This window comes from Vombatus ursinus, unplaced genomic scaffold, assembly GCF_900497805.2.
Source record: "Vombatus ursinus unplaced genomic scaffold, bare-nosed wombat genome assembly UNPS02014810.1, whole genome shotgun sequence".
Lineage (NCBI taxonomy): Eukaryota > Metazoa > Chordata > Mammalia > Diprotodontia > Vombatidae > Vombatus > Vombatus ursinus.
Window position 1 is genome coordinate 44,483,341 of NW_020954588.1, and position 26,634 is coordinate 44,509,974.

The 26,634-nt window shown below is 41.0% G+C and overlaps 1 protein-coding gene across 1 annotated transcript in view; it reads left to right on the forward strand.

The window, feature by feature from the left end:
- The first annotated feature begins 8,154 nt into the window (after positions 1-8,154).
- Positions 8,155-26,634, forward strand: part of PLCH1 (phospholipase C eta 1) — a 204,145-nt gene continuing 185,665 nt past the window's right edge. Inside the window, exon 1 of the mRNA XM_027875944.1 lies at positions 8,155-8,233. Coding sequence (XP_027731745.1) covers positions 8,155-8,233 — 79 coding nt within the window. The remainder of the gene's footprint in view (positions 8,234-26,634) is intronic.

Consider the following 26,634-nt stretch of genomic DNA (forward strand, 5'->3'; position numbering starts at 1 on the left):
CACCTATTTCCTGACTTTGGACTTGATATCAGGGCCAGACTGTGCCCATTTCCAGAGAAAAGTCTCAGCTGCCCCTGTTGCTGCTTTCTTGGGGGTATTAAGGGTTTCGTTTTTATCCAGGATCTCAGAAACAGTTCATAATGGGGATCTTCAAGCTGTCAGTGTCCCAGAGGGGTCTGATCCAGGGCAGCGTTTAATTGCTCTTCCTCTGGTCTGAGCTTTTCAGGTTTCTGACCTGGATTTGTGTCTGAGCAGCAGTAGACTGCTTCTAGAATTAGCCCTTTTCAGTCAGTTGAAAAGCTCTGATGGTTCAGAGTGATAGAACTGCATGGTCCCCTTTGGTCCAGGATTCCTGTCCTGGTTATTCCTCTGTAGGTTTCACTCTGGGCTAGAATTTGGAACTGAGCCCCCCCCCCCCGCCCCCATCCTCTGGTCCAAGTTCCATGACTGCTTCTTGAGTCTGAACTTTCTTCTCTCTTGGTACACAGTTCAGAGCCTGCAACCACTCTGTAACACCATCTTTGGGGCTGAGTTCCCTTCTCAGTCTACCCTGGATCTGTGACCTAGAACTGAAGGGTGAGCTGCAAAGCCTCCAGTTGGCACCTGTTCCCAGACCCTGTGGTATTCAACCTAGGATGTCGAGGTGACCCACTTTGGGACTGAATTGCATCTTGCTCTGGCGCACAGCCTCTCCATGCAGTGGAGTACTTCATAATGGTGTGCTTCTGGCCCATCCCCAACCCCAATATTCACAGACCTCTGTGTCTGAACCCTATGTCAGCCTGAGCTGGAAAAATCACCCACTGTAACTTTTTCTTGGCTTTCCCAATTGGTTTGGTGAATTTTCTAGATCTGTTTGGAAGAGTTTAGGTGGGGAACTCACAGCAATTTTCTTCCACTCTGCCATTTTGGCTCCACCTTTGATGTAGTCATTTCTATAAAATCACTTCTGTAAATCTTTGGAGAAGAGTTCAGAAAGTGAACCTCCTTTCCATTTTTACACACGTAAGGAACTATAGCAATAGAGTATTGAATATACTTTCAGAACCATGGTTGATGTGTTACTGAACTGATTTTTCTTGCTCTCTTTTTAAAAACACTTTATTAGAAAGGATGGTTTGCTAGGTAGCTGATAGGCAAGGTGATATAAATCCATGTAGGAAGATGATGTAAAAACCAAAGATTTCAATAAGAATAAGATTAAAAAAAGGTTCTGCCCTTGGTCATGGACATAACCCATTATGATCACCATGTTTCTATAATCTAATTTGGTTGATTATTTTTTGTTTGTTTGTTTTTGATAGGCAATCGGGGTTAAGTGACTTGCCCAAGGTCACGCAGCTAGTAAGTGTCAAGTGTCTGAGGTCGGATTTGAACTCAGGTCCTCCTGGCTCCAAGGCTGGAACTCTATCCACTGCACCACCTAGCTGCCCCTGGCTGATGTTATTTAACATATGGTTCCCTTCCAGGAATGGGACCAAGTCTACTTGAATTGTGGCAGCTACATGGGGCGGTAGATAGACTCATCTTCCTGAGTTAAAATCTGGCCTTAGCCACTTACTAACTATGTGATATTGGACAAGTCACTTAACCTTTATTTGCCTCAGTTCCTCATCTGTAAAATGGGGACACACTGGAGAAGGAAATGGCAAACCACTCAAGTATCTTTGCCAAGACTTGTCCATGGGGTCACAAAGAGTCAGACAACTGACTGACTGAGCAACAATAGAAATACAACCCAAACTGGCTGCCATTATTTTCTTTGACCTCCTCTCGTGTGATAGAAAAAAGTTAAAGTTGGAGTCAGAAATCATGGGTTCAAATTTTATTTTTGTCACTTTTTCTGTTTAGACCTCAATGTCCTCCTAAAAGGTAAGGAAGTTAGACCAAGTGATTTCCAGGGTTCCCTGAAACTGAGAAGATGAATGGGAATATGGGTTATGGATCTTTTAAAAATTGTTCAATGATGCTACATTCAACATTTTTTTCTGAGCAGGTGCAGGGTTGTGTGTAGATATGCTATGGGACAGGAGAGGGATCATGGATGATTGTAGTCATCTTTTATTGAGTGTTAGCTTTCAAGAGCCTCTCCAGGGTGTCACTATGAGAGCAATCTTCCTAAAGCACCTCTCTGATTATGTCCCTCTTCCTGACCCTCGTTTCCCCTTTCCAAAGCAAGCTTCCATGTCCCTTCTAAGCAACACCGCTTTCTTTTTTTGGTTCAGTTCAGTTAATATAATTTTTAAATGACAAGTTCTTTTTTTCTTCCTCAGTTTCCTTATCTTTATTTTATTTATCTATTTATTTATTTTTAGTTTTCAGCATTCACTTCCATAAGCTTTTGAGTTCTAAGTTTTCTCTTCCTCCCTCCCCTCCCTCCTCCCCAAGATGATGTTTGATCTGATATAGGCTCTACATAAACATTCATATTAAACATATTTTCACATTAGTCATGTTGTGAAGAAGAATTAGAATCACAAGAAAGAAGAAACAAACAAACAAAAAGAAAGCAAATATTATGCTTCGAGATCTGCATTCAGACTCCATAGTTCTTTCTCTGGATGTGGATAGCATTTTCCATCACGAGTCTTTTGGAGTTGTCTTAGATCCTTCCACTGTTGAGAAGAGCTAAGTCTATCAAAGTCAGTCATCTCACATCGTGGCTGTTACCATGTACAGTGTTCTCCTGGTTCTGCTCACTTCACTCAGCAGCAGTTCATGTAAATCTTTCTATGTTTTTCTGAAGTCTGCCTGCTCATCATTTCTTATAGCATAATAGTATTCCATTACATTCATATATCACAACTTGTTCAGCCATTCCCCAATTGATGGGCATCCTCTCAATGTGCAATTCTTTACCACCACAGAAAGAGCTGCTATAAATACGTTTGTACATGTGGGTCCTTTTCCCATTTGTGCGATCTCTTTGGGATACAGCCCTAGAAGTGCTATTGCTGGATCAAAGGGCATGCACAATTTTATAGCCCTTTGGGCATAGTCCCAAATTGCTCTCCAGAATGGTTGGATCAGTTCACAACTCCACTAACAATGCATTAGTGCATAGGCCACCTTTGCCTTCTCTCCTGCTAGCATGTTTAACCCGAGGGTGCCATCTCCTTAAAGAATCACAGAATCTCAGAGTTGGAAGGGAGATCAGGTCATCCATGGGAGATCAGTAGTCATCTGTGGAACAGGGGAAAGGCTCTACCTCTGGAGTCAGGGGACCTGAATTCAAATTCTCCCTCTGATGCTTAGCACCTTTGTGACCTGGGCAATCCTTTAACTTTCTCAGGCCTCAGGTTCATTAGCTGCAAATGAGGGAGGTCAGACTAGATGACTTCTGGGGCCCCTTCCAGCTCTCAAGCTTTTTACTCCTTTCTCATACCAGATTGAAAATAGAGTTAAAAAAAAATGAGCCTCTCTCTTATCTGCTACCTGGATGAGTAAGAGCTCCCATTAAATTAATAATAATAATAACTCATTTTTAGTGCTTTTGAGGTTTGCCTAAGCAACACTTTGAAATAGCTAGTGAAAATAGTATCATTCCTATTTTATGGATGAGGAAACTGAGGCACTCAAGAGGCTTGCCTTGGATCATAAAGCTAATAGGTGCCTGAAGCAGGGTGAAAACTCCAGTCTCCTGATTGCAAATCCAGCGTTCTCATCCCGTGCTGTCTCGGTTTAGGGCTCTGAGCTCTAGGTTAGGGAGGATGGGAGTGAGGGCCTGGTGGGTGTGCCTTATGAAACTTCAATCTGCAGAATGTGGGATGGGTATAAGAGGAAATGCATGCGTGTGTGTATGTTTGTGACTGATATTTGTCAGAAACGTCAGAAATGAGAGTGGAAGCTGATGGCACCCTACTTCAGCCAGGGTCCATAGTGGGGTAGCCAATTAGTGGGTTTATATACCGGGGCTCTCAAACTGGCTTGCATGCAGTGATATCAAACGGCCCAGACTGTTTTAGGTCTTGACAGACCGAAGGGTCTCTCTCCCCTTGTTTCTCATTGTGGTTGAGTGGGGGATGGCGATGATTAATGGGCATCTTTGTTCTGCATTCATGGGCTGTGCTACTCTGGAGCCCACAAAGTGGACATTAGTAGGTAAGTGAAGATAAGGCTGTGGTCAGGTTTAGCTGAGCCGCTTGTCTGAATTGTGATGGCTGAGCCAACCCTCACCTCCCTCCCTATCTGGGAGAAGGGTCATCGAAATCTTGACAACCGGGTTTGACTAATATGACTAACTTCAAACCAGGGAAATTATGAACTAGAGGCCGCTAATTTATTAAGAGGACTGACAAGTGGTTGCCTACTTACAGCCTCACCAGCATGTCTCGTTCTGCATAGCTTAATAGAAGATCTGGAATTCTGCAATGTTTTAGTCAAATGCTTGAGGCAGTGAGTGCCTTGTCTAGGGCTCCATCCATCAGCTTTGGAATGAGTCAAAGTGGATCAGCTTTGATCCCTGATTTCCGAAGTTCTTCATTTAGCTGGCATCGATATTTGCTGTATCTGTGGGAGGGCAGATTAGCTCCCTGTGTATGCATTTTCACAATGGATTCAGAGCTCATTTGAGCGGCTGCTTCTCTCTAGTTAAGCTGACAACTTCTGCATGGAAGTTTCATTTTCCCCGTGGAGTAGTTGGGACCCATCCAGGTAAAATTGGCTGTGGTCTCTGTTGGCTCAGAAAGGAAATTCAATATTGAATGGGAAGGAAGATGGCAGGTTTTGTTTCTGTTTTTGTTTCCTTTTTCTTAGTCCTCCTACTCAGCCACAAGGAAATGAGGAAATACTCCCCTCACTCTCCACACTGGTATATATACACACTCACCCATAAATCAGAAAATCTTGAATTGGAAAGGCCTTCTGAAGCCCTCTAGTCTGGTCTAACCTGTTTTTTTTTTTTTTAACCAACTTCATCTAGAAATGCCTATCTGGCCTCTTTATTAGAGATCTTCTAAATATTAAAAATGCCTTAAATTAAATGAGAAAAACCAACTAGCTGTTGACCAATGTTTAAAAATACAAAAAACTTAGAGAATGATTTTTAAAAACCAGCTAATGAGATTTGCAGAGACTTGGGGAAAGACAACTACTTAAAAAAAAGAATTTAGAACTCAAAACTTTAAAATAATGTTAAAAATTGTTTGAACATGTAATTGGGGAAAAGTAAAATATTATATATTTAAAAAAGAAAAAGATGCTAGTGTTTCCTTTCCAGAGAAGCAGTGTAGTGTAATGGAGAGTGAGCTGTCTTTGGAGTCAAGAAGTCCTGTATTCAGGTCTCGCTTCTGATATGCTGGTTGTGGGACTCTGAGCTAGTTGCTTCATAGATGATAAATGGCATTGGAGAGATGATGTCCTCACCAGAAGCTCCCTAGACCAATGAAATCACAGCTCTGAGTCACCCCCACCACAACCTGACTTACAAAACCCAACAATAGAATGAATAGATGAGCACTTGACGAACCCCCTTTATGGGTTGCTTATGTACCTATATGAAAGCATTTTGGAGAGTTTTGTAAGTACAAGTAAAGGAACCGTTGTTTTCCTTTTACTCCTTTCTTCTATTTAGTTAAAAAAACAAACAAACAAAAAACCCCTTTTCTTATTTACTGTTCCAAGCTCTGGATCTGGTCCATCTCTCAGTGGTATTTATTAGAGAAAATTCTTTGTCAGGTAGTTTCTTCCTATTCCCCACCAAGATAACTTGCGTTTTAATGTGATATTCAAGTTTCTAAAGCACCCGTTTTATAACTTCCTGTTGTGGGGGGTGTTACTTAATTCTTATTAATGAATAACCCAGAATTCCATCGGTTCTGTGATCTCCCCAATGAGATATTAAGACTTATCCATTCCTTCTCATCGTGTGAGACTCTTGTTGAGATGGCCCCATTCCACACCACAACAGGTCCACACAATAGACAGGAGGTCTACATGTATTCCAGTTTCTTCAATTGTAAATGGTCTATCAATAAGCATTTATTAAGCACTTACTCTTGCCAATGGGTGTGCTAAGGATACAAATATAAACAGAGAAGACGAGATTACATTCTAAAGGGGGGAGACAATGTACACAAAAGGGCTGAAAAGTGTGTGGGGAGGGTGAGGTGCCTGAGTGAGGACATGGTGGCAAAGCCCAAGGAGTCAGAATCAGAGCCTGGAGAGAGGCGAAGGACAGCTGGCCTGGGCCCTTCTTCAAAATGTCTGTTCTGGTTGGAAATCACCAGTGAAGGAAGGATGCGTGGGACACAGAGAGACCCTCCCCTGGGAGAAGGTAGTTGAGACAGGGTATCAGTCTGGAGAGTCAGAATTGGAGCAGGAGAGGAACATGGCAACATCAGACCAGCGGGCCTTCAAGGTCCCTTCTGCCTCTACTATCTGATCCCATAACTCTTCTGTCCTCTTGGCACTGAATGGATACCAATGGGATATATGAGCTAGCTCTTGCTTTTGCTACAGATGAGAGCCATCCCTTTTTCCATTCATACACTTTCCCCATGGAATCTTTTATACCTGTTTTGCATAATTCCTTTGTGTTTGTGCTGAAGCCTATTCACTCCCATCATACATTTCTCCATTGACCTTTGGGTGATCCTCAACTTTAATTTCAAGGAGATTATAGTGTTCTCAGACTCAAATCTTATAAATTTAATTAGTAAATTGAATTTCTTAATAAATTCTTATTAACTCACAAGTCAAACTACCTCAATTACCTTGTCTACTAAGGAAAACCTCAAAGCAGTGCACTCTGGTTTATGCACACACAAACACACACTCTCTCTCTTCTATGCCTCGCCGTCAAGTAAGACTTTGAGGGAACCCACAGTCTACAAAAGACAAAACGTGTTGGCCTGAGATTAGGAAACTGCAGGCAACAGTTTCCGCTCTCCTGGGCCAGCTATTCAAGTAGATTATAACAGATGCTCCTTTTCCCCCCAAACAGTGGATTTCCCTGAAAATAGGCCTGTACTTTGACCAACCTCAACTATGGTGAATCTCAGCATAGTCCCTTTAATCACTTCCATCCAATAATCAGCCGGATTATCTTGTTTCTGAGCTGTGTTCTGATGCTAAGTCAGCCGTCCTGAGCAGCAGGAATTTTTTCAGGTCAGGAAGGTAATTTTTTTTAGGAAGCTAGTGTTTCAGAGTACTTAATTAATGGCATCCTATTGGCAGCCTTATTATGGGAAAGGCCGTGAGTATAGGCTAGGTGATGATTGGCTGACTGGCTGTTGTTGAAGACCCGGCCAACCTGTGAATGCAGAGGTTTTTTGCCTGGTTGGCTGCATGGTGGTGGATTTTTTGGCCAGAGAAACTCCCAAAGACCATCTAATAAGATACAGACAAGCTGTAGGCTTGGACAGTGGAGGGGGGATCCCAGTGATAAAGTCACTGATCATTAAAGTGCACTGAACAGCCCTCTATCATTTTGAAGGATATGTTTGTAACTTAGGTCCAGAAAAAAATCTAAGGTTTGGAGAGAGATGGTTTAACAAATAGGGTTCTAGGCTTGGAGTCAGGAAGACCTAGGTTTGAATCTTTCCTCAGATTGTTTCTGGCTGTGTGAACTTGGACAAATCACTTAACCTTTCTGAGGTTTATCTATGATAATAATAATAATAATAATAATAATGATGATGATGATAATTGTAACAATAATAATAACAACAACAACACTTCCCTTGCAGGGTTGTTGTGGAGATTGAAAGAGACAATACATGCAAAACACTTTGTAAAACCCTAAAATGTTATGTAAATGTCAGGCAATATTAATAAGGATGATGGAGTGCCGAGCCTGGAGTCAAGAAGTCTCATCTGCCTGAGTTCAAATCAGGCCTCATACACATACCGGCTGTGTGACCTTGGGCAAGTCACTTCATCCTGTTTGCCTCATTTTCCTTAACTGTAAAATGAGCCGGAGAAGGAAATGGCAAACCATTCCATTGTCTTTGCCGAAACAACCCCAAATGGGGACACGAAGAGTCACTGAAATGACTAAACAACAAAAAATAAGCTTTAAATGGTGGTTTGGGGAATGCCGTGTGGTACCAAAAGAAATGTCAACTTCTCATTAAAAAAAATAAAGCAACTTTGTCATCTGCTTTTCTTCTCAGACCAGCTGGGATTTGATGCTGGACAGAAAGTCTCAGAATAATGAGTTACTGGAGCCTTGAGAAGAGGAACTGTGTGCAATATCGGCGGCATTTCTTAGCGGATAACAGCGTGTTTCATGGTGAGTGGCCTATATTCTACTGGTGGTTTTGATTTTTAAAAAAATCTTGCAGAATAGAACCTTGAGAGTTGGAAGGTGCCACAGAGGTTATAATAATGATAATAATGATAATCATAATAATAATAACAGCCGTCACTTGCATAGAGCATATTAAAGTCGGCAAAATGCTTCATGAGTTATCTCATTTGATCCTCACAACAACCCTGTGAGGGTGGTGCTATTATTATCCTCATTTTACAGATGAAGAAATTGAGGCTCAGAGTTTAGATGACTTGCTTAGGGTCACACAGTTATTAAGTGTCTAAGGGAGGATTTGAACTTGGGCCTTCTGACCCCATGCCTAGCACTCTTTAGCTGCCTGAAGGTTGTCTACCAGAACCTACGTCTGAGCAGGAATTGCCTTGAGAACATTATTTATTTATTTTCTTTTTTTAATTTTTTTTACAAATGGTTGTCCAGCTTCTGCCTGAAGAATTCCAGGAAGGGGGAATGTGTTCATGCAAACAGCCAGTTGTATTTTTGAACGGTTCTTGAGAAAGTTCCCTTTTTATCAAGCCCAGATCTTCCTTTCTATGATCTCCATCCCTTGCTTTTAGCTTGGCTAACAGACAGAAAGAAGCCTCGGCTTCTGACAATTTTTCAAGTGCTTGAGGACAGTTTTCATATCAGCTCCAACCCTTCTCTGGGCTAAATGTTCCTTGTCCTTCAATTCATGACCCCTTGATTATATCTTACACTCTGTATACAAGCCAAATTCTGTATCTGGGATTTAACCAGAAATTCTAGTTAACTTCCTGCAGAACCATCAGTTTGCATTTCTTAGTAGAGTGATGTGTTCCTGGTTTTGTTTCTAATCTTAGCAGGCTGCTTGTAGACAGAGAGAACAGCAAAGCTGCTCTATAGGGTCCCATTCCACCCATCTTCCTTGTTTGCTTCAGCCACTGCAGTCATAAATCAGGCAGGGATCAGTTAGCAAGATGGCGGACCATGCTCACCACCTTTCCCTGGCGGGAGTCTGTGGGCTGTGCTACATGGAGACATGTTGCAAATCATCGGACCCAGTTCTTGGCTTGTGAGTCCAATGTCTTTTTTACTCAGGGATTTATGGAATGCCTTTATCTATTACATCTTTTGGAGGAAGAAACCTGGGGGGTGAAGAATCAGGTTTGAGATGACTGGCGTGATGACAAGTTATGTTTCCAGAGAGTCAAACTGCTTCAGAATTTTCTGCTTTGTTTTCCTCTCTTCTTTTTGCTAACAGGCATTGCTGAAGATCCAGAACAATGTGCAGGCATTTCTTCCTTCTAGGTACCTAGGAGGGCATGATGAGGGATGTTTCTAACTGGGACCAGGACATCTGCAAATGAGGGCCATATCCCATCAAAGTGGCTTCTTGCTTTTCGTCATCATGATCATCTCACCTCTTTCCCTATTTCTCCCATCCCCTAGGCCATTCTATAGTCCATCAAAGGTGGTAGAAGTGATGGAAGATGATCCTACCTGCGGTGCTCACCCCCCTTTTCTTGCCCCTTCACCTGGGCTGCTTGAATGCTCCCAGGGTACAGATGTGATAGGAGTCAACAACTTCACCCTTTCTCATGAGGTGGCTTTCCTATCTGCCTTGCTTTTGCCTCCTATGGTCCCTTAGGACTCACTACTTGCCCTACCTCTGTGGCTTCTAGTCCTCTGGCACTGTCATATGACCTGAGGACATTAGGGCCCTGCCATCAGCCCCACTGTGACTCCCCAGAGATTTCTGGGCCTTTTGATCTAATCTGCAGCCGAATTTTCTTTTATGTGTTATCTCCCTTGATTAGAGCATGAGTACCTTGAGATGAGGGACTCTCTTGTGTGTCCTCAGAGTTTAGCACAGTGTTTGGCATATGGTAAACCTTGAACAGATGTTTTTTCATCCATCCATCCATCCACTCATCCATCCACCCATGCATCCAGGCATCCATCCATCCATCCATCCATCCATGCACCCATGCATCCATGCACCCATGCATCCATGCATTCTCATCTCAGTGCCTTTGCATACATGTTCCCACCATTATAATATACTTCCATTCTCATCTCTACCTCTTAGAAGCCCTCCCTTCCTTCATGACACAGCTCAGGAGTCACCATCTATACCATGCTTCTCATGGTCTTCCTAGATCAGGAATCCTTAACCTGAGGTCTCTGAAATTATTACAAAAATTTTTTTGATAACTGTATTTTAATAGAATTGGTTTACTTTATAATCTTATGTATTTAATTTTGTGCGTTTAAAAGCATGATTCTGAGAATAGGTCCATGGGGTTCACCAGGCTGAGAAGGGGCTCCATGAAATTTTGTGGCATCAGGAATGAAATCCAGAGGTCTCTAGCTTATTTACATCATCTTTAAGGGCATGGCAATGAAGTCAAGTATCAAGGTGTTGTTTTGGAGAGGAAATGAGTCTATGAAAAAAATGTCCCAAAGTTGACTATTTGTTACATGTTGGTTTGACTTTTCATGAGCAATGTCATGAACACAAGGGGGCAGCATAGCATTTAAAATATGAATGGACAATTTAGATGTTTAAATCCAGTAGTATTTGTCTTGGAAAGGGATTTAGAAATATTAAATCCTCCCAAGATTATGGGAGCTGAAGTCAATTAGATTTAGGGTTCAGTTGTATTTAAAAACAATAATAGGTTTACAAATTCTTAGTGGTGTAAGATGCCATGCTTATCAGAATCTTATGGAGCTCTGTAATGCCTTGGTGTGTGTGTGTGTGTGTGTGTGTGTGTGTTTGTGTGTGTGCGTGTACGTGTGTGTGAATCTGAATCTGGATTGTTTCTTCTGAACTTTACGTACATTCTCGTAAACGAAAATATACACGAAGATGGAGTCTCTGGTTACTCCATAGTAATTCTGCATAACCTTTTGGCACTTTTTTTGAGGGGGATTGTTATTGCCCTTCATTTCAAAAATCAATCATTTTTCTTTTTCCTTAAAATTTTTTAAAAAGCTTTTGTATGAACCTTTTCTAAATCCTCTGTATTTTGTTTCAGTTGTGGTAGCCTTCGGTATAGTTTTTTTTTTTAATAAATCAAACGAAAAACGAATCAATAGCTCTAGAAGAGAATCTTTCTAGAATTAGGATAAGGACTTGACCTATGATTTGAATGATATTGACTCTATTAATGCAGGTCAGTCCTTTCTCTGAAATTTGTAATCTTGGACAATTGTCCAGGACACTGAGAGGACAAGTAACTTATTCAGGGTCACCTGGCCAATATGGGTCAGAGGCAGGATTTGAACCTAAGGTTTCTCGGCTCCAAGGTCAGCTCTATCCACTATGCCATGTTGTCTCACACCACAGACATTTCCTCTTAAATCTTGCTTTCCACCACTGAGTACATTGAACCCTTCCTTGTAACAAAGAAAAATATTTAAGTAAAGCCCAGCTGTACTGGGCAGCTAGGTGGCACATTGGATAGAGCACTGGGCCTGCAGTCAGGAAGACCTGAGTTCAAATTCAGCCTCACGTTCTTGCTATCTGTGATGTATAAAAAGTTTCTGGGTAATTAATCATTTTATTAATTATTCCTAGGAGATAACTAATAAAGGGGGTCGATGGCATTCTCCAAAGCCAAAGATGTTTCATGGAACCCATTCAATGTCATATGCCCTTGGAAGAGTGGGTGTTCCTGAGGATGGAAATCAACTCTGATTGGTTAACAGATAATGAGAGAATGACAAGTAGGCCTGTTCTAAGGAGGGGCTGGGGAATGACTTTGATCACTCTTGATCTCAGACCATCCCCAGCTTTGGGCAAGCTAGACAAAGGATCTACCCCTCAACCTGAGCCTGCCTGAATGGAACACAATGGGCTAGAATTCACCTTAGATTAAATTCTTTACAAGGGTCAGGATCATAAAGCATGGGCCCCAGGGACTGGGCAATCGCATCCATCAACAATGTCCTTAAGAGACTGAACAACTTATGGGTTTTGGAAAAAAATCAATTCAATAATTGATTATTAGTATGAGAGAAATAATCATTTCTCTCATGGCTATATGATCTCAAGCAAATCACTTAACCTTTGTTGTTGTTTTTTTGGTAGTCATGTCTGACTCTTTGTGACCCCATTTGGAGTTTTCTTGGCAAAGATAATGGAATGGTTTGCCATATCCTTCTCCAACTCATTATAGAGATAAGAAAACAGAGGCAAACAGGGTTAATTGACTTGCCCAGGGCCACACAGCTAGGAAGTGTCTGAGGCCATATTTGAACTCATGTCCTCCTTACTCCAGGCCTGGCATTCTATCCACTGTGCCACCTAGTTGCCCCATCACTTAACCTTAGTCTGCCTCAGTTTCCCCAAATGTAAAATGGAGACAATACTAGTGCTTACCTCCTTGCCTTGTTGTGAGTGTCAAATGAGGTAATATTTGTAAAGTGTTTAGCACAGTGCCAGGCATGTTGTAGGTCGTCATCATCATCATCATCATCACCATCATCATCATCATCATCATCATCATCATCATATTTCCCTCTTGTCTGATAGTGTAGAACACATTCCCCATCTCTGAAAGTAGGGAAATATATTTCCTTATCATTTCTCCGGTTCATTGCCCTTCAGCGGGTTTGACTGCTTTTTAGTGTGGCTGGATACATGATTGTGCATTGTGTTCTTGGTTCCCCTTTCTTCAATAGGCTCTCATTTTAGTTCCAATCTTTTGCTATCAGAGTAAGTGCTACCATTAATATTTTGTTTTTTATGGGAACTTGATTTCTTTCATCGACCTCCTTAGGGTACATGCCTGGTAGAGGGATCAATGATACAAAAGATAGGAACGGTTCAGTGATTTTTCTCACATGATGAATGGGATGTTCTTGAATGTGGTGAGCACTGGTTATAATACCTTTTCATTTGGGAGAGGTGTAGTGTGGTGAGAGATGAAAGGTAATGTTAGAAATGCGAGCTCCCCTCTCTGAGCTGATTGAGGAAGGAGATGCTGGATTTTATAGAGAACCCCTGGAATCTCTTGATGAATGCCCCTCTGCCCATTAGTATAGCTTTTATTGGCTTATATTGATTAAAGAAAGACAAAATCAAGACAAACCTCCCCAGGAGTACCTAGGAATATGCTAAGATGTATTTGTAAATCTTACAGCCGGACCAACGCTTGTGTTCATACTTGGAATAGTTCAGAATATCTAGCTAAAAAGTTAACTTCTTCTGTGTATATCATATATATTACAGAAATAATTATTAGCAAATGTATGTACTAGGCCTATTTGTCATTCTCTGGTAAAGGATAATCATTTGTTAGCTTAAGGAAGCCATAAAATCTTAGTAAGAACTCTTTCTGTGAAAATTTTGACCAAGGTATATTTCACACAGATTAGTGAAATTTAGGCAAACCTCTTAGTCGTCATTATTGTTGGACATGCTAATACCTTTCATAAGCATAAACAAATGCTTATAACTGACAGTAGAAATGTGTCTAGGAACCTAATTAATTTTGCTAATAATTACACCCTGTTTGTAGACAGAGATTTTGCCAGTGAAATATTTTGTATAAATTTGTGTGTGAATATAGTCTATGGAGGGCAATGGGATTTACTTTAATGGACCAGTTTTGATTTTGTGCCAATATAAATGCTACATAAGTGCTGTATATATGTTCTGGCTATTATTGTTGTTGTTACATTCTCCTGGGAATGGGTATTCCCATTCTCGTATTTAGGAAAAGGAGAAAATACATATCCCCCCAAATGTTGCAGACCTGGGGAATTTCTTACAGATGGCAATGACTAGGTCACAAATTTTAATCATTAATTCCCTTTAATTCTATAATGCAGAGAAAAAGAATAGACTTTTAGAGGCCAGATGTTAATTAGTGGCTCCACCTGATAGACAGGCAACCCACAATGGGAAAATGTCAGTACAGACCTGACCCACCTCACATTGTAAACATTCAGGCCAGGGGAAGATGGAATAGTAGAAGGTGATGGTGCCCTACCCCATCTTGAGTCCTGGGATTTTTTTTTTCTGAGCTTGTACAACTTGGGTGCCCTCCCCCCACCTCCACCTTGAACCCTGTTTAAGTAGCACCGTTTCCTTGGTGTGCTGGCCAAGCCTTGATATTTACTGATGATTAGTTGTACTGTAATGCTTAACTCACATTGGATCACTGTTTAATTCTTTAAACAATTTGGTGGTAAGATTTGTGATTAAAGAAAAAACTGACCCATGCTGTTGAAATTATATATAGCAACCCCCCATTCCCCCCAGGACCACTTTTTCCCAACCACCACTCACAGTGATGTGGTAGGTCCCCAGAAGGCAACTGATTTCAATTCTTAGGGTTCTAAGAACACTGAATGGGTTTCAAGTATTGTAATTTATGAGCCCTCCACTGATGGTGGGGCTACTAACAGCTTATTATTTTATAACAAAGATGGTATGGCAAGAACAGTAGTTATAAAAACATTTCCCCACCAAATTATGGTGTGTACTCTCATGGGCAAAAAAACCCCCCCAAAACTACAAAAGTGGAGAGGCCCATATATAGAGAACCCACTAAGTACCTCATGACCTTTAGTTACTGGAGGTCCTTCTCTCCCTTCAAAGAGTCCTCATAAAGTTTCCCTTAAGTAGCACTTTCTACTGGTCTGCAAAGCTCATTATTTTTATAGACTCCATAGCTGACACTTCTATCCTTCCCAAGAGGTCACACTCCTTGAAGCTGACTTTCCTTAGGTGACTATCACTCCAGGCTGGAGGTATTGTTTATGACTGGCACAGACTCTCTGATCCCAGCTATATACATTATCTGCTAATTGTCCAGTCTTTTTGATGGTATGGTTAATGGAGGGAGGGAAAGAGAGAGAACAAGGATTCCCTCTCAGGGGTCTGGCTCCAACTTTCCACCTGTATCTTCTGAACTGGAATGCTCTGGTCACTGGACTGGTTCACTGCTTGGCCACTCTCTGCTGGACTGGCTGCTATTTGTCTACATGGACCCAGAAGTTTCTCTGATTCTTTCATAAGATGTGCACAATGGGAATCATACGTTTCTATCCGATAGAGAAAGCACTATTATTCTCTGAAATTGATCAAGGATTTATGATTTGTGTGTGGTTTCCATTTTGAATTGATCCATTTGAGCTCCTGGGCCTTCTGTGGTTACATTAATTGAGGCAGTGATGAAGGAAGCCCATCCTAACAAAAAGTCCATTCTTTGTCATCATCCCCGAGTGACTGAGAGGGACAGAAGGGAGGGGCAGCTGGGGAGCAGGAGTTATCATCATTGAGGAGGTAAAGAAAAGAGGTATTGGGGGATTTTGCAAAAGAGTCTTGGATTTGGGGGTGAAAGGTCTTGGTTTGCATCTCAGCTTTGCCATTTACTAGCTGTGTGACATGAGGCAAATCCCTGACAAATCCATCATTCTGAGTGTCCTCACTTGTTTTAACAAGTATGGCAGTTGGACTGAGATGATCTCTTATGGTATCTTCCAATTCTGATTCTCTAAGTCATGGTTTTGGATAGGGAAGAGCTGCTGGGGATTGATTACTCTACTGTTCTATCTTCCCCTGGCCTGAATGTTTACAATGTGAGGTGGGTCAGGTCTGTACTGACTCTTTCCCATATTATGTTCCCATTGTATTTTCCTGTCTACCAGGTGGATTCACTAATTATCATCTAGGCTCTAAAAGTCTATTCTTTGTCCCTGCATTATAGAATTCAAGGGAATTAATTGCTAAAATGTGGGACCTGGTCTTTGGCATCTCTAAGAAACTCCCCAGGTCTGCAACATTTTGAGGAACAAATTTTCTCCTCTTCCTAAATGGGAATACCCATTCCTGGGAGACTGTAATGATAGAAACAATAATAACAGCCAGAATTTATGTACCACTTTCAGCTTTGCAAAGCACTTTACACTCGACTCCTTTAAGTCTTATTACAACTGTAGGAAGTGGGTGCAATTTTATTATTTCCATTTTATAGATAAGGTTGAAGATGAGGATGCCCAGAATTACACAGTATGTGTCTGAGGCAGGATTGCCTTGGGCCTTCTTGACTCCAAGGACAATGCTCAATTCATTGTATCACTTAGTTGCTCCATGAAAGCTTTTTGTGGCAGGAGTAATTTTTCATTTTGTATTCCTAATGCCCAGTAGAGTGGCTTGCCCATAGTAGTGCCCAGTCAGGCTTATTGGATTCGATTCCTTTTGCCTGATGTTGGTTCCACTGAATCTAGTCTTGGAAAATGTGCTCATTTTGCTATTAATTTATTAATTAAATTTTAAGTTATTCTTTTTGCATGATGGATACATACTCTACTTTTTCAGTAGATTTATTTTGTTCTGAAATTCTTTATGAGTGGCAGAAAACTTGGGATTGTGGTTCAACATGATGAGAACAACTAGGGGGAATTCAGAGTCATTTTCTTTTCTTTTCTTTTTTTATTAATTTATTTTGATTTATCAATATTCACTTCCATGAGCTTTCAAGTTTTAAAATTTTTCTTCCCCTCTCTCCCCGTCTCCCTTTCCAAGATGGCATGCAATCTGATATAGGCTCTACATATACATTCCTATTAAACATATTTTCACATTACTGATGTTGTAAGGAAGAATTAGAACCAATAGGAGGAACCACAAGAAAGAGGAAACAAAACAACAAAAGAAAAGGAGAGAGAAAATAGTATGCTTTGATCTGCATTCAAACGCCATAGTTCTTTCTCTGGATGTGGATAGCATTTTCCATCATGAGACCTCTGGAGATGTCTTAGAAGGGCTAAGTCTATCAACGTTAGTCATCACACAATGTGGCTGTTACTGTGTACAACATTCTTCTGGTTTTACTCATTTCACTCAGCATCAGTCCATGCAAGTCTTTCCAAGTATTTCTGAAGTATGTCTGCTCATCTTTTCTTATAGCACAATAGTATTCCATTACATTCATATACCACAACTTGTTCAGTCATTCCGCAATTGATGGACATTCCCTTAGTTTCCAATTCAGAGTCCTTTTGTCAACTTTTCATCTGTATGAGTCCTACACATAGTAGATGTATGATAACTTTAATAAATAGTCAATAAACATTTATTAAATGTCTACCTATGTGCCAGGTATTGTGCTAAGTACTGGGCATACAAAGAAAGACAAAAGGACAGTTCCTGTCTCTAAGGAGCTCCCAGTCTAATGGTGGATCCACCATGCTGACAGCTATGTACAGACAAGCTATATACAGGATATAGATATAGGCATTAGAATTAAGATGGATGGGAAAGGCTGCCTGTGAAAGGTGAGATTTTAGTTAGGACTCAGCCAGGGAAGCCACTAGGTGGAGATGAAGAGGGGGAACATTTCAGGTATAGCGGACAACTAATGAAAATGCCTGGGGTTGGGAGATGGAATAAATATTTTTCTATCTCTTGTTCTTCATCCTTTCCAAGGTTAATTCTGGAAATGTTGACTGGTTCTCTTCAAGCTGTGTTCTATACTTTTGGAAATGGAATCTTCTTGTCCAATTGTCTTGTTTTATAGAGGAGCCCTCCTAGGGACAACGGATGAAGAAGCAGATGACGTATCTGTCATACTGCTAGTTGGTGGCTGGAGACAGGATTACAACCCAGACTTGATGGGATCATTGTATCACAGATATAACATTGTAAGGGGCTTTGAAGGTCAACTCGACCAACGTCTTCATTTTAGAGACTAGGAAACTGAGACACAGAGTAGTTAAGCAACATGCCCATGGTCACTCAGGTAGTTGGTGTCAGAGCCAGGATTCAGACTCACATTGCCTGACTCCAATCCCAATGCTTCCATCTCTGCCCTTCTTGACTCCCAGTCTAATATTCTCTCCCCAAAGACAGTCTATCTCAGTGGCCTAAGGTAATACAAGATTTTATATATGGGTTGACCAGAAAATATAAGAGAAAATCCAGAAGGCTCCTAAACTGGAAATTTTTTATGGTGGGGAGAGGGAGATCTATGGAAATAGACATAGGCCATAGAACTGACAGCTGAAAAGGAGGCCTAGTCATCTACAGATATAACCAATCCTCTCTGTTTAACATTTTGAGTCCATAAGGAATTAAAGAGAAAGAAGCAAATGGATCATAGAATTGATACCTGGGAAGACCTTAAAGCTTGTGGAAAGCTTTCCCTGTAGACTGTGTAAAATCACAGAATAACATCAAATCTCAGAGTTGGGAGGGGACTCAAGAGGCCCCCGGGTCCCACCCATCCCTGTATGGGAATCCCCTTTACATCATCTCTCTAAAAATTGGTTTCTCTTCCTTTGTTTGAAGTCTTCTAGTGAAGGGGCCATATTCTCACCCAAGGCAGCCCATTCCATTTTTTGGGCAGCTCTAATTGTTAGCAAGCTTCTCTTCTCATCAAGCGTGATCAAAATGGCAACCCAGAGAGATGGCTTGTCAGGGCCTGGATGAAGGAGCCTGGGCTGTGTTATTTTTAGTAGCTTCTCTCTCTCCCCCTTGCCGACTGGAACAAATCCTATTATCATGAAGTGTGGCCTTGGCTGCCCCACTTTTCATGTTATTTTTTATTTGATTCTCAATTTCTGGCCTTTAAACTTAAGGCAGAGGAAAGAGCAGCCAAGCAGTCTGGTGACTTAGTTTGTTTATTAATATTTGAAAATACTAATATTGTTTAAATGCTAAAATGGAAAGAAGAAACAACCTGGTCTACCTGCCAGCCAGCCTCTTCCTGGATTTCCTGAGTCCTCCCCCAATAAGTGGTCCTTCTTAATTGACTTACCCCAAAGATTCTGGTCTTTTGTTCCTCAAGTTTCATTTCTGTAATTGTAATTAATTTTCATTTGTGTTCTCATTATCCCCAATTGTCTTTTATCCTCTTTGGGTTTAAAATATTCACAAAGCCTGAAGGGAGGAGGCTGGCATGTTTTCTTTGGGCTCCTGCTCCAAGTTCTCTTATTCATCATTATGATTTTGTTCTCTTGGTTTTCTTGGTTGTTGTTTAAATACAGATTTTTTTTTGCACTGAGAATGATGACTGATTGCACTTATAATCAAGAAAAACTATTGAATGTCATCTATTGCAACAAAGATGTGGAAAGGCATGAGAACTGTGTAAAGGATTAAGGTCTTGCATTTGAATCAGGCAGACCTGGGTTCTAGGCCTGTTTCTAACACATACTAGTTGTTGACTCGGCATGCCCCTCACCTCTCACTGCCTTAGACAACATCTGAAGTCCAAGTTGCAGCCAATCCACTTGGTGGAGGGAAATTCTGCCCAGGGAATTGCCTTCAGGTGAGGGAGTTTCTACATTGGGAGCTTTCATCAATAGTCAATAAAACATTTATTAAATGCCTACTTTGTGCCAGACACAGTGCTAAGCACTGACTGGAAGCCTGATCTGGTGGGGGAAGACAGTCCACAAGAGGAAGCTGAAAGGGGGAAGAGGAATTGGACCAGAAAACAGGCTGCGAGAAGCCTGATGTTCCTGGAGTCAGATCCAAGCAGAGCAGCTGTGATGGGAAATGAAGTGAGCTGGAGAGTTCTGAGTCCCTCTAAAGAGAGGTTTTGGGAGGAGTTAGACACTGCCCTTCAACCCTCCAATCAGAGGGCTTCTAAATCCCCTACCACATTATACCTCTCCCTCCCCAAAAAAGAAAAATTACATTTGTTTACATTATTTATATTTAATGTTTCGAATCCTTTCAGATTATTGTATTGAATGAAATCATGCCAATAGACAGCAAGTTTGAATTCTGTTTTCTATTGTCTCTTATCCTTTATCACTAAGGAGGATGAGTGAAATATCCTAGCCACTGCAATGTTGGCAATCTATAATGTCGACTTTAAGCAAAGATTCTGAGCTTGTATCAAAATGTGGCTTCTTTAAAGGAAACCTTTCATCTTCGTATACTTCTCTAAAATGATTTCTGGAATATTTTATTCTTCATAAACACTCCTCCGAGCCAAGCTCATCTAGATGACTTCTCTAGGAGATCTCCAATGAGTTGGGTTTCAAAGGATGGAAATCTGGAGCTTGGAGCTTGCTTTTCCTACAACAATACATGCTAGACAGAGTTTCAGGTGGACTCACAAAAGCCTAGAGTTTGTCTTCAGCATCTTTCCATTTTCCTTTCTGAATCTCCTCTTCCATCTGCTAGCATATCTTTCCCTATATCACCTTTAAATGGTCCATGTAAGGCATCTTTACCTTTTTTTTTTCTTCTTCCCCCCATCCAGATTCAGTATTGGACAGTTTAGTCTTTTTTTTTTTAATTTATTTTTAGTTTTCAACATTTACTTCCACAAGATTTTGAATTCCAAATTTTCTCCCCAGCTCACCCCTTCCCCACCCCAAGATGGCATGCATTCTGAATACCCCTTCACCTAATTTGCCCTCCCTTCTATCTCCTCCCCCCTTCTCTTATCCCCTTTCCCTTCTATTTTCCTGTAGGGCAGGATAGATTTCTATATCCCATTGCCTCAATATCTTATTTCCCAGTTGCATGTAAAAACAATTTTTAACATTTGTTTTTAAAACTTTGGGTTTCCAATTCTTTCCCTTCCTTCCTCCCCACCCACCTTCATTGAGAAGGCAAGCAACTCAATACAGGTTTTACATGTACAGTCATGCAACACACTTCCATAGTAGTCATGTTGTAAAAAACTAAGTATATTTCGCTTCATTCTTTCCCACTCCCTGTTATTTTATTCTCTCTTTTGACCCTGTCCCTCCTCAGAAGTGTTTGCTTCACAGTTTAGTCTTGTACAAGGGATCAATAATTTTCCCAGAAGTGTTACTATTTAAAAAAATCAAAATTTATATCAATACCTTCTTTTGTGTCACCTAAATTTCCCAAAGTGTACCTTCTTCTTCCCTCTTCTAGAGAGCCACCCCTTATAGCAAAGAACAAAAAAAGCCAAGTTTATTGGAGTGAACTAAAGTGTCGGTACTTCAAAAAGAGGCCCGTTGTTTGAGCCCCACTTTCAGAAAGCATCAGAGAGTGAAGTGAAAACTTCTCTCCATTAGTAGAGAGGAAATCATTTTTTGGCCAGACAGGAGTGACTCCTGAATGCAGCATAATCTGGGTATTCTACTCTCTTTGGTGAGCCTTCCTTAGCTGTTTGTACCAGTAGGAAACTCCTTTCCTTCACTGCTGAATATACCATTGTTGGAAAGCTGTGCTCACTTCATGTCCCATGGCAGCTAGAGCAGGGAGCTTGAGCAGTGGAGGAGACAGCTCTTGGTGCTGATAGTTGTTTGCAAGTTGACAACTTGCTATAGTCACCACCATTCAACCTCAGTATTAATCAGCCAGGTCCACTCACTGGTGCTCTCCCACACCATGCTGCCTCTATGCCTTTGCTTAAACTGCACCCCACTCTCACCCCCCCCAGTCTGATTTGACTTTTCCTTTGTTATTTAGTACCAAATGATCTTTCCATGTTCCCCTCACAAATTCCAAGACATTTCCCATGACTCTTCTCTCCTGCCTTAATTCCACCCTTGTGTAACATTCAGGGCACATAGTCAAAACACTCAGTTTTTAGAGTTCAGCAATTTTTTGTTCTCTATTTATTCCAAATGAGTGGTAGCTTGGTATGGTGGAAAGAGTCCTGGGCTTATGGGCAGGAGAGACCTGAGTTGGAATCTTACCTCTGAAATAATAATGGTAATAATATCTAGCATCTCTATAGTGCCTTAAAGCTTGCAAAGTGCTTGACAAATATCTGAATTGATCCTTGAACACTCCTGTGAGGTAGGTGCTATTACTACTCTCATTTTACAGATGGGGAACTGAGAATAAGAGAGGTTATGTGACTTGCCCAGAACCAAATTTGAAATTGGGTCTTCCTGACTTCAGGTGCAGCACTCTGTCCCTTGGCCGCATTGCTACCTCTATTAACATCTTTGTGACCATGGTTCTGAACCTCAGGTTTCTCCTTTATAAAATAGGGATAATCAAACTTATAGTACCTACCTCCTAGGGAGGGATGTTGTGAGGCTCAAATGAAATACCGTCTGTTGGTGCAGTGCTTTGCAAAACTGAAAGCATTACATATTGTTGGCAGCTATTCATTCTGTATTCCTTCATGTCAGTCTTCACTGAATTATTCATATTTGTCATTCCTTACAATGCCATAAAATTCGATCACACTCATAGACCATAATTTGTCCAGCCATTCCCCAAATGTCAGGCAGGTATTTTGTTTTCAGCTCTTTGTTAGTACAAATAATGTTGCTATCAGCATTTTTATATACGAGTCTTTTCTTGCTGCCAGTAATCTCCTTGAGATCTAGTCCAAAAAGTGGTTTCTCTGGGTCAAACGATAGGAACAATTTAATGATTTTTCTTGCCTAGCTCTGAATTATATTCCTGAATGGGTGACCTAATCCACAGCTAGCCCAGCAGTGAGATAGCAGACTTGTCTTTGTATAGCTCTTCTAAGAAGGCATTGCCTATCTTTGGTTTAGTTTCCCACCTTTGCTCTCCTTGTTGTTAGATGTGGAGTAGTACTTCGGACCTGTTTGAAACATTTCTCAAGTGGTTGCTGGTTTGTATTTCTCTTTCTGAAGGATGCAGTTTTGATCTTTGACCATCATCTTCATCATAGCTTTTAATCTTGTAGATTTGTGTCAGTTCCCCAAAAGACCGGATCTCTGGTGTCTCGAAGATATATTTATGGCCGAGCTTTCCTACTACTTTGTTTCTCGCCTTCTGATTTTTACTCTATTAATGTTATTTGTGTAAAAGCTTTTGCATTTTAATGCGATTTTATCTTCTCTAATCTCTTCTATTCCATGCCTAGTTATGGAGTCTTTGTTTATCTATAATTGTGAAACAGAGAATGTCCCATTATTCCCTATTTTTTTAAATGTGATTTTTAAGTCTTTAGGTAATCTATCCATTTGAAATTTATTGAGGCATATAGTGTAAGATGCTGATCTAAATGTGTATTATAGACATATGTATATGTGTGTGTAATGTACATAGCCAAACCATGTACTGACCTGGCCATACTCACTATATATTTTGGACAACATATTGCTTTTGTTCTTTATTTAGTATTTTTCAATATTCTTTAGGAAAAGAGAGACAGTATGGCATTGTGGATATGGAGGTGACTTGAGAGTTGGGAAGACCTAGGTTTAAGTCTTGTCAATGACACATATTAGTTGAGCTATTCAATCTCTCAGTGGCCCCCACAACTTTCTAAGGCTATATAATATAGAGGATTTGTGCTCTCTCTCTCTCTCTCTCTCTCTCTCTCTGTAGGGGGTAGGGGATTGTCCATATTGGGAGTTCCCTATTTTGAAGAAATGTCAGGAACTCTCCCTCTCCCTGTCATCAACAATGATATTGGATTATAGTTTTATTTTCTATACCTTCTCTATATTTTCTATACTTTTTCTTCTGTATCATATTTCTTTCACAGAAAGAGGTTGAGCTGATGATACTATTAGGCATGTGCCCTATCGAGGGCAGTCAGATGTATATACAAATGTTTACAGTGACACTTATCATTGTAGCAAAGAGCAGGAAACAAATAGGTTTCCCTCAGTTGAGAAGGGACTGAGCAGATTGTGTTATATGTACACAATTGCATTTTAGCACACCCTGATGGATTCACAGAAATAATGAGAGACTTAATATGAACTGATGCAGAACAAAACTGGAAGAACCAGGAGAATGATTTCTGCCATGACCAAGAGAGTAATGGGAAAGGAAACAGCTGAATACTTTCCAAGCTCTCCACCAAAGCTGTTGGGAATGCTCTACCTTCTCAGCATCCTTGCCCACCTCAGGGTGACCAACCATGACCTCAAAAGGAGGAGGATGAAGCACATCTTCTGTGTCTAGGCAGAAAAGTGATTTAGCAGGAGCACACAATACATCATGCTTTGTCAGACGCGGTCAGTGTGCTAGTTGCATATATTTGTTATAAAGGGGGCTCTTCTCCTGGGGGGTTTGGGGTGGAGATGGCAAGGTGATTTGAGAGGTAAAAATAGACAAGGTAAAGAAGAGGAAAAGTTTTATTTTATCTATTGAAGCTAATTTAACCATAAATGGTTATTAACTGAGTTTAGGTGAATATATTATTCAGTATTATTATACATATTGGAAACTGTTTTCGAAGGGTTACAACTGTAATTCTTTAAAAAGCCATTTAGACCAAAGTGCTTTTCCTTGTGCTCCCTCTTTTGCTGAGATTTCATTTATGACTTTGGGTTTTTTAGATTCCCTACTTTGTCTTGTTTATTTGGCTGCGTGCTTTTTTAAATGTTAAAGGGTCATGAAGTTGCTTTGCTGTTATTATTGTCTCTGTCAGTCTCCTTGGCTGGATCATGAGCTCCATGGTCAAGATGAGGGGTTGTGTCTTGTATTTTTCTGTTTTCTCCCAAAGCACTTTGAGAACTAGATACTTGCTGGTTAATTTGGTCTCCCAAGCTGTGGACATGCTGCTGTGGATAGAACACTGGAGTCAGAGTCAATACCCCACTTTGAGGATGATTTTAGCCAACTCACTTCATTTCTCCAGCCCTCAGAGCCCTCATCTGCAAAAAGGGAGGTTTGCAAGGCTGATCTCAAGCTGGAGCTTCCTGAGGGCAGCAACCATATCTTATCTCCCTTAGCATCTAGCTCAGCAAATCAGTTTGTAGTAATACTTAGGAAATATTTGTTGAATTGGATCAAATATTACTTTTGTGAATCAGTCTGGGCAATATTGTGTCATTTCAATCAACTTCATTTTCCTCTTCGTGTTTGGGAATGATTGTCCTCTAGGCATAGAACGAAGGTCATCTATCCTTAGATTCTCCTCTCCACTCAGGCCTTTTGATGCCGGTGGCCTAGCAGGCTCATCTAGGCAGTCCTTCTGGGTATACCCATGAGTACCTGGCAGTGGCGTTATTCCTGAGTACCCAAGATTGGCTATAGGGAATAGGAAACACTAATAATATGACATACTATGCTTGCAGCCTTTTGCTTCTGTGACTTGTGGCTACCTGAAACATAGTAGGTGCTTAATAAATGCTTTTGGGGATTTAAGCTTTCAGGGAAGCAGTGTGTCACTGTATCCATGAGTAAACCTAATGAGCTATGTAATTAAGTAGCTTAAATTGAATTAAATTCAGTAGCTTAAAATGCTACTGCACTATACATCAAGTGGACCTTTCCTTGAGCTTCTAGGCTTAGTCTTGTCATACAAGAACATGCAGGAAGGATGACCCTTCCTTGTGTGGCACAGCACCCCTGATCACCAGGAGGGAGCACTTAGTCTGCAAACACCTAGGCTGCTCCCTCTGTCCACCAAGCCATGAGATGTGTGATGCTGACCGGGTCTCAGTTTAACTTAGGGGCTGGAAGAGGATATTGCTGAAAATATTAAAACATGAAATCTGCTGCTTATTTTTAGTTTGAATCTTCACTCTAGAGTTGATTCTACTGTTTCGGGTTACTTTCCAATGGATTCATAGATTTAGAAACTCAGCATGTGGTGATCACGTAGTTTATTGGACTGAATAAAGTGAAAAGGAAACTAGAGCAGATAGAGACAGTGGTCTCCCACATTTCTCTCTTTTAGCCATCCTCTCATTTCCTTTTTACATTCTTAAGGTATACACACCCACAGATTGTAGAAAGCAGTGGGTAGAAGGCATATGTACTTCCTGTCTCAAACTCATGGTCTAAAAAGGGAAACCAGAGAAGGTGGTGAAGGGCTTCCAACCCCATCTCAGAATCCTGCACTGAAAAGGGGAGGCAGCTTCCCTTGGTTCACCAGTCAAATGAGATTCATAACTACTGGTGGTCTGGTTAAGTCTAGATCTTGTTCTGTCCCAGTGGCCATCTCTGTTCCAGGACCGGAAGTTCTCTGGGCTGCATTGGCTTCCTCCTCCCCTCCCCTTTTATTATTATTACTTTTTTTTTTTTGACTAGGCAATTGGGGTTAAGTGACTTGCCCAGGGTCACATAACTAGTAAGTATCAAGTGTTTAAGGTCGGATTTGAACTCAGGTCCTCCTGACTTCAGGGCAGGTGCTCTATTCACTGTACCATCTGGCTGCCCTCTCTTCTCCTTTAGATAATTACTTGGCACACAGAAGGCGTGGTAGCTCCTGGAACTTGGTTGCTTCTCCCTGGCATGCCTCTCAGTGACTGTAGCTCTCCATGAGGTCCTCAGTCACCTTGCCTCCTCTGGTTTTCCTTCTCCCCTGAAAATCTGAATGGAAAGGTCAGAGGAAAGAAGAAAATAATTGAGAAGAGGGTCCCACCATGTGCAGATAACTTCCCTTTATCTTATCACTTATCACCATGATGTCTGCCTTTTTACAAATGAGAGGCTCACCATGATCTTGGATGAGAAGGGTTATTTATTTCCGGTGCTAGGATTATCTGATGGCTCTGCC